General features: G+C 33.3%; 1 protein-coding gene across 1 annotated transcript; it reads left to right on the forward strand.

The window, feature by feature from the left end:
• Nucleotides 1–690: 690 nt before the first annotated feature.
• On the forward strand, nt 691–1,999 carry LOC140003940 (stellacyanin-like). Its single transcript, XM_072070112.1, has 2 exons — nt 691–850; nt 1,617–1,999. The coding sequence occupies exons 1-2, from the start codon at nt 691–693 to the stop codon at nt 1,997–1,999; spliced, it is 543 nt and encodes a 180-aa protein (XP_071926213.1).
• The last annotated feature ends 9,611 nt before the right edge of the window (nt 2,000–11,610 follow it).

The following is an 11,610-nucleotide window of genomic DNA, read 5'->3' on the forward strand; positions in this document are numbered from 1 at the left end:
TAGAGTCAATGCAGATACGTTTAGAGAAGGATAAAATTGGACTAAATAAATTACTCCATTTCCCTCATAATGCACTAATTAAATTGACTTCATTTGCCGAAATTTATCGAAAACTTTCCTATCATAAAAATTTAATAAACATGTTAATCCATGCTGTGGTCCTTCATAAATTACGAAAAGAAAAAAGAGAAAATCATTTCTTTGTGCATTATCAAATAAGTAATTCATGATTCAAAAAAAAAAAAAAAAAAGGAGAACTTCAAGCTCGGGGCTGGGCTAAGTCAAAAAGGAATTTGGTGTTGGAAGGCGTTTAACTCCCTACAACCACCCTACCAAAACTGTCCCCTGGACAAACAACTTCCTCATATATCAAGTCAAGCCTGTTTTAACTATGGATTATCAACCTTAATACTTTCATTGAACTAGTAAGATCAGCACAAACCTAACCTCAAAAGCCGTACAACCAATAATAAAGCAAGCAGAATTTTGGAGAAATGAGTCTTTTAATTCATCAAGCAATTGAGCTTTATGGAACCATCTCTCTTTTATTTAGTTAGGTAAGCTAATCTTGGCTATAGCCAACAACTCACATCCGTTATATATATATATATATATATATATATATATATATATATATACACACACACACACACACACACCTCATAACTGATCATGCATGTCTGATTAGCAATGGAGAACGTCTTCCTAGTTTCAGTTGCCATAATCTTGGGCTTTGCATTAACATGTTCAGGAACTGTGTATACCGTGGGCGATAGTTCTGGCTGGGATATTAGTACAGATGTTGATACATGGTCGAAGGACAAGATTTTTCAAGTTGGAGATGTTCTATGTAAGTGATCTTATGCCCTTTTTGCTACCATATTTTCTCCATTCACTATAGAACGAAAATTTCTGTAATAGAGTCGGTCCATCCCTTGTGAGGCGCTCTAAATTCTCATATTTTTCAAGAAAGTAGATGTTGTTGCATGTTATGATCACTCATTTATAGCTCAAGCGTCTCTAAATTTACAGTGGTGATTGTGAAGTGCAATTAATGGTGAAGATTATTTCAATTTGAAATTGAATGGATGAGATTCAATGATAATCGAAATCTGTCTCCATTTATTATTTTAAAGTCTACATATGTTGTTCTAGTATTGAGCTTTGTTGGCCATGGAGTCTGATTTTCCCCCTTCGTTCATACTCTAAGAGTATGTTAATAGTATCACTTTTTGTAAACATTGTACAGTGCAATTACAATTATGACTAGAAGTTGTAAAAATTCCCAACTCTCCAGTTATTAATCCACTCAGGGGCATGTTTGATAAAACTGAAGTCTGAAATCTGAATTCATTAAATTATTGAATTATTAAGTATTAAATTTAATACATTTGAGTGCATATCACATTCAGTGCCACTTAATTAATTCAGATGTTCAGTTTTTGGTTATCAAACGGTGTGAATATGTTAAGATTTGAATCCATTAAATTTAAATTTTGAATTGAGTTATCAAATAGGATTTTAATTTCTGCAAAACATTTGCTAATTCAATCACCTTATACTACTACACGTGAAAAAAAAAAAAATTTAAATTGACAATTGACGACTTATTGCAGTGTTTCAATATTCATCTTACCACAGTGTAAGCGAGGTAACGCAGCCAAATTACGAGGGGTGCAACACGACCAATGTACTACAAACGAGTAGTAATGGGAACACATCAATCCCTTTGAAGAATCCTGGTGACAGATACTTTGTCTGTGGAAACAGGTTACACTGTCTGGGAGGAATGAAACTTCATGTACACGTACAAGATGATCGAGCCCCATCACCAGCATCTGCACCTGAAGCAGAGGCAGGGGGGTCCCTTCCCCCTGGTTCTACTAAGAACAATAACCCTCCCAGTTCAGCCATTTTCAACCGAGTTGGGAAGGTTGATTTGCTTTTTCATGGCATTTTGGGGCTTGTATTGTGTATTATTTGTTGTGGTGTCGTGTGAATTTTAAACAATTTCGCCTCTTGATGGGAATTAGTAGAAGGATCATTCTTGTTTAGCTTGGATTCTTTTTTTTTCTTAGAACGTCAATTTCTTGTTGGAGAATCACTCAACAGAGGCATTTGTAGGGATTCTGATGACTCCAACAAAACAGGAGTAATCCACAGGAAACAATTCAGTCAGTTAATAATAAAACAAAATGCTAAAATGCATCCCTCAACAAGAAAAGGGCATAAACAATTACGTATTAGTATTTAAATCGTCCGTGAGATGTCAAGTAGGGTTAGCATAATTTCTCCAAAAGTAATTACAGACATTGTTGCACAGTATTTATCTTTGTGAATCACAACCTCAAATGATATTTTTGGATTATAGTTTTCATGACGAAAATTTTTTAATATTTTTTAATTATATTTTTATTTCATGTGCATCAAATCACTACAGTGCAAATTTTTATTAAAAAAAAACTCCAAAAAAGTAACAATCCAAGGGGCGGGCTGCATGTCCGTCCTCAAAACTGCAAGTCTTTAAGAACATAAGTCGAACAAATAATTTTGGCCCAAAACCAACAAATAACTTTTTTTATTCGGGCCAGACTCAACTTCCAAAATGCTTTAGCTCACCAGGCTTAATTGACAGGCCTGCCCTGTAGAAGAATGGTTTGCTAGGAAAAGTGTGAAAAAGGAAAATGGCCAAGTATCAATAACAATAATGTGATGTGATGTGTATGAATAAAAAAGATAATTAAAAAGATATAAAGGGATTTATGGGGTAACTTTCTCAAATAATTGTCCAATCTGACCATATACAATCAAGATGTTTCTCGGTCATCCCACAGATGTGCTGTAGTCTAATTGGAGGCAGAAGATGATATGCTGTACTCCAGAGATGGAGTCCACGGATTGGAGATTTGCAGTATTTCATTATGTCCAATCGAGTGCATTTTTGTTTTTGGAAAGGCCACACTACAAGATCAATAAGCCACACAGCTGAACCACAAAAAAGTTATATTTTTGTTCTTTTTTTTTTTTTTTAGAGAAAAAGTTTGCATAGATTCGACTCTGATCATCATTATAAGTCAGGATATGCTCTCGAAATTATAGGTCGCTCTGGTCTTCATCATTGGTTAGGTATGCCCTTGAAACTGTAGGTCGCTTACAAGAGTTTTTATAAATCGCTTGCCAGCACAGCTCTTACGTTGGCAGTGAAATTTAAACACACGATCTTTTATAACGAAATGATTCATCCTTATCAATTGAGCCAACTTGTGTTGATGTGTATTTTTGTTTCAATTTAGACTTTTGCTGAAAGACCCTAACAATACAATATTCATCTCCTCCACGAGGAATTAAATTCTCATATGCAACATGATGATAAATTCATTAAAGAAAAAGTCAAAATGAATAAGTAATCATACGAACAAGTAAACCAACGTTCACAGTAACAAGCTATGTCAGTATGTTCTCATCTCAGCATGAGGAACTAATCTTTAAACTTGCCATGTCATGGCCAACAAGAAACATAAAAGAGGGTTAACCCACAGTTGATTAGATAAATAAAAAAAAAAAAAAAGAGAAACATGTTGATGTCTATGATCATGAACCATCAAAGATTTGAGCCATTAATTTCTGGTGGGGTTTTGGTTCCACTTTAATTACTGAATCATGGGAACAGAATTCTAAATTAGACAAAAAAAAGGGGTGCCATCCATTGATTTGGGTCGAATAAAATATTAGATTCTCTTGTGTCATTGAAGCTGACCCAACTCATAAATTGAGATGTGAAAGATCATGTGGAAACTCCATTGGAGATATGACTTAGATTTTGGGTTCATATAATCAAAGAATAGACGAGGTTTCAGCCTACGGTTTTTTCTTGGTCTAATTTTAAGTTTTTTTTTTTTTTTTGGTCAATATGAAGACTATGCTAACAACCCTGGAGCTTTGGCCTCTCTTTTCATACATTTTTCATGCAAAAAATTTGACTTGGAGGCTCGAAATATTTGCTATTTTTTTGCTGAGAAAAGGGGAAATACCTACTATTTTTATCATGAAAACTCAAATATTAGTGGCATTTTCTAACAGGGATCGGCTTTCAATGAGTTTGATTGAGGATGACAAGTTTTTAGCTAGACCTCCAAATAGTCAATCACATTTAGTTCAATGAGACAAAAGCATACAAACCGGCAAACACCATGTCAATTTCAATCTGTTGAATTTAGCTATCAATGGGAAAATGTGGATCGTTTCTCAATTTGTTTTCTTCAAGTTTAGGGCTCATTTTGTTTATGGCACCACATGTTTCCATGTTTAGTTAATGTGTTGGCATGAAATGAGCAAATCCCTTTAGCATCATTAACTCAGGGGAGAGGGGCCAGTGCAGTTTGAGTCTAGTGGAGTTCGGTTCGATTATTGTATTTCTTACATTATTTAATGTGTAATTATATTATATTATTATATTCGGAGAAAAAGTGACGTGTATAAATAAAATATTTAGCATATATTCAGTACAATATTGTGATGTATTTATACACTAAAAATTTAAATATGTATAACGACCGACGAAAAAATCGCACGAAACATAATTGTAGCAAGTACTTGCCCATTAAGTGAACAAGTGCACTAACTACAATAATAAAGAATCTTACTTGAGTAGTCTAGAAATCTAGATAAGATCACACAGCGGAATATATTAAATGAGGAAACAGGTCACACCACACGGAAATTCTGATTTGGGAAGAAAAATAAGGACTAATGGGCGCTTAGTTTAAATTATTTTTATTAAATAGGCATCCATGTTACTGTTTGTCTTGGACAGTTATTCAAAGCCGTCACTAACTACTCCCTCCGTTCCACTTTGATAATCTCGTATTCTTTTTTCACCTGTCCCAAATTGTAGTCCACCTTCCAATCGAAGAATATTGTTGTATTTTAATTTTTCTAAAATACCTTTATTCAATGTAAGTAGTTGTTACTATAAACCTACCCCATTTAATGAAAGTTGATTCTTTTTTTACCATCAATTCAAGTTCCCATAAAGTTGTACCATATTTAATGTGAGGGTATTTTAGAAAAATAGCAATCTAAATTTACTTTTCCAACAAAGTTAACTACTTTTTCTTAAACTATGTAAAAAAAGAAACAGGACTATTAAAGTGGGACGGAGGGATTATTAAGAGACTGACGGAGCTTAGAAATTTTATTAAAGGTAAAATATACAAGATGTCTTCAAATTTAGATGATTAATTTCCAAGAGTGGTTGAAATTAGAACACTAAATTTTCCTCAGAAGTTTGGATTGCTATTTTCTAAAGTTTTTATAGAAGAAAAATTTCACTGGAGCGCTTTGATGTATGTGAAATAAAAAAGTTATTGAAAAATGTATTTACGGAAAACATTAAAATTTTTCCTTAGAAAATAGCAATCCAAACATCAACTGCATGTCAGTAGTGATAGGGTTTTGAAATATTTTCGTTAATTAGAAATTATTTTTCATAATCTCAAGGAATGAGGTTTGCAGTCAATTATTCATCCTTAGGTCTTCAAAATGAGATGTAATGCACATCCATGTCAACATGAACCTTTACCTTGGGCTTGAATTTGGAGGGTCCTTGTAACAAAAGTGCTAATAATATCAATAAGTTGGAGGGTCCATTATCAGCATAACCCTTTATTCAAATGTGGAGAAAGTGTGTGAAAAGAGTGAAACAGAAAAACAAGAACTAAAAAGAAGAATTTGGTAAAAGACAAATGATCTGAAAAAATGACCAAGAAACTCATTTTGACAAGGCTATGTGAAATTGCAGTACCAAAAATAAATAGTTGTACATCATGATAAGGTACATCAGGTTAAATTGTAAGAGTAGACCCAGGCCAAACCTATAATAGGATTGGGTAACTTGTGAGTACCAGTAGTGTGATTTCACAACTTCACAAAACTGAATCGAATTTCGATAGTACCGTCCCATAAGAATAGACTGAAATCGTGAAAACCCTACTTTCATGTGCAAATGGATGTCAACAACCTTGTCAAGTACAACAAAAAGTATGAACATACTAGGAAAAGATTATAAACACGTATGAATGCAAGGGATCAGGTTTCTCCCCTGTCACAATAGCGGTGGAAATAGGGTATTTTTGATTGAATGGTAAAGATTAAATGCTCTTCAAATCCTCCTTTGTTCCCAAATCTCTTTGTCCCTTCAAATATTTGAAACCACATAACTATAGAACAAGAATTCCCAAATTATCACCTTTCTTCTCCTTTCAGAACAATAAAGGGCGTACACCCGCATACTGCAATGTGAAATAAAACATGGATAATAGGATTCACAATCCAAGCAAAATTTTTCCATTCTTCGCATTCTCATGTAGATCAATCAAGCTTTTGTACGTCGAAGGATTCTACCTTTGTGTGATTAGTGGTTAAACAAAAAAAAAAAAAAAAAAAAACTTGCTCTCCATTATTCTAAATAAATCTTCTCCTAAAGAATACGAAAAAAATAAATAATTTGCCCTCAATTTGTAGTTTCTAATTAATTCTAACTAGAAAAGATTGTGGGGAAATATTCAACATAATATTTTGCTGAAAAAGTTTGCTTTATTAACTTGGTATCTCTTGAAATCGAGGCCATAAGAATTATGGGATAAGCAAGGGGATAAAAAAAATAACTTAGCTGTATATACGACACAGTATAGATTACGGAGGTATTTTAGTAAAATTATAATTAGGATATAATGACCACTAAAATGAGTCACGTAATTAATTGACACAAAACAACGACGTGGCAGTCAATTCTTTAAGGGATAGCGGGATCGAGAAGGATTTGGGGCGCAACGGATCTTCTGTCCCACATTCTGTGCCACTTTCTGTCTCACTTTTTATTATATTGCTATTTCTCCTACATAAACATCATGTTTTAGTTTTTTTTTTGTTTCCTTAAGATTCAATAACTATTAATTGAATAAAAAATAGATACAGTAGCTTAAAAAAAGCAATATATAATAGAAAATTAAAAAATACAGTAGAAAATTCATAAAAAATCTCATTTTTTATGCATTTTGATTTTTTGAGTTTGTTAAATTTTGTGTATAACTCAATCAATAGTTATTGAATCTTAAGGAAACAAAAAAAAACTAAAACATGATGTTTATGTAGGAGAAATAGCAATATAATAAAAAGTGAGATAGAGAGTGGCACAGGGTGTGGGACAGAAGATCCGTTGTGGATTTGGGGACAGAAGATTTGAAACGGATTAAATGTGGGACATCAATTTTTATGCGCCAAAACAAATTATTGTGTTTTAGTGTCTACATTTATTATATCAATATTTACATTGCTTGAATTAATATTTACACCCTATGTGTGTACCTTATTGTTATCAGTGGTGACAGCAGAGAATCCTGATCCGATTCCAAGAGTTTGTACTTGGCACGAGTTTGGTTTGAATGTGAACGGATGATAGGCATCCATACCTGCATTGGATCCGTGTATAAAAATCATCACAATTATAGTCGGTTTAGACGAAGTATGGATGATATCTGATAAATTAACCATTTTCTTTATTTGGTACATGTGATTCAATTTTGGACTTTGAGAACAAATGATAGACATCCATTTAGTCGGTTTAGATGGAGTATGGGTTATATCCGTTAAATTGACCATTTTCTTTATTTGGTGCATGCGATTCAAATCAAATTTTTGGACTTTGAACTCGAGATCTTACGGTTATAGTTACGGAGACGGCTCGAGTATCACTAAGCTAAATTCATTGGTAATAATTAGCTTGCTTAATGCGTGATAATATTGCAAATGAACCATTTGAATTAAGAATCTCTTTTTTGGGAATCATCCACTAGAAAACAAAGTAATACGGAAATTGGTACCACACCATATATTTTTATTTGAAAAAAAAAAAAAAAAAAGAAGACCAAGGTTACCTCGGGTCAAAGCAAGAGGGTACTACGCAAGGACATAGCCAAAATCAAGGGAGAAGATCTTGGTCTTGACCGAGCCGTTGGATTCAGCGACCGGCACGAATCGGACGGTTAAGGACAACCTAAATGGCTAAATCAGGGACCACACACAAACGTAGCAAATTAAGAGCACGCGTCGCGCGCAGACCTAGCAGATAAGCAAGTCCTCTCTTTCTTCGGCCTCTGGGATCTTAGTAGTTAGTAGTACTATTGTCTAGCATGTACACATGATCAAATCTGCCCCCATGTGAAGGGATAGCAGGATATGACGATATCATTAATTGAACAGGGAAATATAGACTTTTTGTTTGGAAAAGTGATGGGAAACTTGACTAAAAACACATGGCCGACATAAACATATAACACTTTGAGTGGCAGAAATTTGATGGGGCGTAACCATTTGCATTTGGATATATATAGAGGTATAAGAGGACAAATCCCTAAAGAAAAACTAACAAATCTTTGTGTTTTGCTAATATGGTCCCCATGCAATCTTCTTGTTATTCCACTAGACGATACATTCTTCTTCGGGGTGAAAAAAACTAGAACTAGCATCATGCTTGGGGTGAAAATTTCGTTGCATGGATTGGTGTTAGGTCATGATAAGCTGCTAGGCCAACATGACATGTAAGGTTAAAATTGCATTTGGCAAAGTTACATGTAACAATTTTGGCAAAGTTACAATAGGGAGAAAGTTCTAAAGCGTGTAAGACGATTTAAACGATTCGTAATTTAAAGCGAACTAACGTATACGTATTGCAATAGAATGATATATTCAGTCACTGTTTAGTGTTCACAATCATCATCAGTATATATCAGTTACATCAAAGTTATGTAACATTACAGGAATTCAATATTTTCAAAATTTTACATTATTCACCTAATGCTGACAGTATATAATAATTTGTCTCGGCCCCTCGTCCACTTAAGAAGCAGAGCAGTCTGAAAGGCAATTCTGAGCATTACCAACTCTGAGGGCCGCCCAAACAAAATTTATATATTAGCGACCATAAGATTTGTTAATACTTTTAGCTAATCACTTTTTATCCTCCGCCTTAGGGTACAAAGAGAAAATATAAACAACATGGTTTACACTTTACGTCAAAGTGAATTATCATTAATCAACACCATTATGGCCTGCGCCCGGTCTAAAAGTCCATTAGCCTTATTGAATTTCTTAATATATCGAGCATTAGAGTTTCTAAAAGAATCTTATGAAAAGAATGAAATGCCTGCAACTTTTGAATCTTTTCTTGATCAACTTTGACTAGTTTTAGGGTAGGATGAAAAAAAGTGCTTGCCAAAAATTTTGGTCTAAGAAAATTTTTTAATTAGCCCATGATTTCATACTAGTTCAGCAGTGGAATATGACTTTTAAGGGGGATAATTATGGTAAGGTCAACTGGCCAAAGTACTTTATGGAACCACATGAATCAATTTCAAAAATGAAGCCATCTGTTAAATTCACCATTTGACATTACATTCAACTTTTTCTCTATTGTTTTCTAGGTTCCTAGCTTCTATTCATATTGAAGTGAACCGTCTTATCTGCAACACAAACTTTTTGACAATTTCAACCCACAGAGAATATTAGCAACCGAATCCTAAAAGTGGTAAAAACATAACAATTTAAGCTAATCTGAAAAATTAATTTAAGGGCTCGAGGTGGGGGTGAAGGGTAGAGGCAGGTATATTTTTTTTAATTCAATTTTCAAGAATCAGGATCTTTTAGGAATATTATTTGGTTACTCTGAATTTTGATCTTTTCAATCATTTACATTATCCGGCCTCTGGGATAAATAACATTAATAATTAGCCACCATCTATTTTCGGGTGATAAGATATTATTGTAATTTTTAGGATGCTTCTTCATTTTTCTGTTGTCTTTTTTCCCTATTTAGAATCACAAATTATTCTGAAATTTAAAATTTAGCCACCATCATAGATTGTATATTTTCTTGTTGGAACCTTTTTCTTTGTCTTTCGGTCGTGGTTGGACTTGTTTTGGGGGATCTGTTTGTGAAACACCCCTTGCAAATAGATTTGTGTTTTCTCTTTTGAAAAATGTTGAGAATCTAATCAAGACTTGACAATAACGTTCTTGAAACGAAGGGTGTTTTTACACATTAAATTAATTTTCATTTTGGCAAAAGTCCTAGGCATGTTTACACCTTTCAAGTGGTGCTCATCCTAAATAATATTGGTACTTTATTTCCCCACATTTTCAAAAAATCTCCAAATTGACCACTTCTTTAGGGAATTTAATCTGAAACTGGGGATTTTTTTTAAGTGGGAGGTTTTAAAACAGAACCCTCTACGTATAATTTCTTTTGTCTTATCACCTAACTCAACCCTCTTCAAATTGGAGCTATAGTTCGTGACTCTTACATGCAGATGATGATCTTTGATATCAAGTAGTATGGCAACAAAATAGAATAAATACATTAAATATTTAACATATTTTTTGTGCTTGCAAATCTTAAAGTTTAGTACATAACTGTTTATCAAATGATATGCGTCATAAACAAACATGTGATGAACATTTAAACTAACCCGTTCCAATAAAATTTCTTAGAACTTTTCCCCTAGTGAGTGACCTGAATTTCATTTCCACAACAATTATTGGGTTACAATGTCAAAATTGCATTTCCTAAATCCTAGCGCAGTTTAGACTTGAAAAGGGGCTTTTGTCACATTAACAAATTTTGTTTTGAAAACAAAGATTGAACCGTGAAATATTTTCTGCCATCAATCTATAATTTGAGATATGGAAAATTAAAAGAAAACAAGGAATATTTTCCCATTTGCTTTGATAATATTATGTGGAAAAACGAATCACAAATCACCATATTCACCAATTCAGTAGTTGCATCACATTAAATTACTTATGCATCAAGCTTACGGTACCAAGACGAGTTTATATTTCACGATCATCATACTTAAATTAAGTTATCAACCAATCAATCTCCAAACTCCAACTATAGTATATATTTAAAAAAAAAAAACTTTAATTGCGTTTCTCAGTTGAATTTCAAGTTCAAATTTACTAATATATAACAGCGGTATCAAGAACATTAACCTCAAGTTTTTTGGTGAAACATAAAAGAGAGCTCAAGTTTTCGAACTTTTAGTCGCTTTCGGTGTTTTGAACTTGTAAAAAAAAAATTGACAAATATGAGAGAATCAAATTCGTAAAATATTTAAGACCTTATTTATGGTTTTGTTGTGGAAAGGAAACCTGCATCTTTATAATTTTAGCTTGCAAGAGGAGGAATAAAGTAAATAAAAGAGAAAGATAAAGGCAAAATTCTTCAAAAAAAAAAAAGTGGTTATTTATTGGAATTGCATGGATTTTCTTCTTTTGGCAAATGGAGTTATTTTGTTACTATTAGATGCAATTCTTGGCTGCTAGCCATTTGGCAAAATATAGTATCAAATCAGCCTTGGAAGTTGCTTATGAGGCATTCGTCTAGCAGTTAAGCTTCGAGACTCCAGAAATCAACAGTATTAATTAGTATCAAGTCTCATAAATTGCGAGTAAATTTTGTCTAACTTTTTGTCATCCAAGTGTGAGTTATGTATAATTAATGAGTTGTAAGTTATTGTATTGATGGTACAATTGAATAATCAAGTGTGAATC

Source organism: Coffea arabica, chromosome 11c (assembly GCF_036785885.1).
Source record: "Coffea arabica cultivar ET-39 chromosome 11c, Coffea Arabica ET-39 HiFi, whole genome shotgun sequence".
Lineage (NCBI taxonomy): Eukaryota > Viridiplantae > Streptophyta > Magnoliopsida > Gentianales > Rubiaceae > Coffea > Coffea arabica.

Excerpts from the sequence above, each read along its gene's own strand:
- LOC140003940 (XM_072070112.1), top strand. The coding sequence starts at position 691 with ATGGAGAACGTCTTCCTAGTTTCAGTTGCCATAATCTTGGGCTTTGCA. Across the intron at positions 851-1,616 it reads TCAAGTTGGAGATGTTCTAT|TGTTTCAATATTCATCTTAC; the intron begins GTAAGTGATCTT and ends GACTTATTGCAG.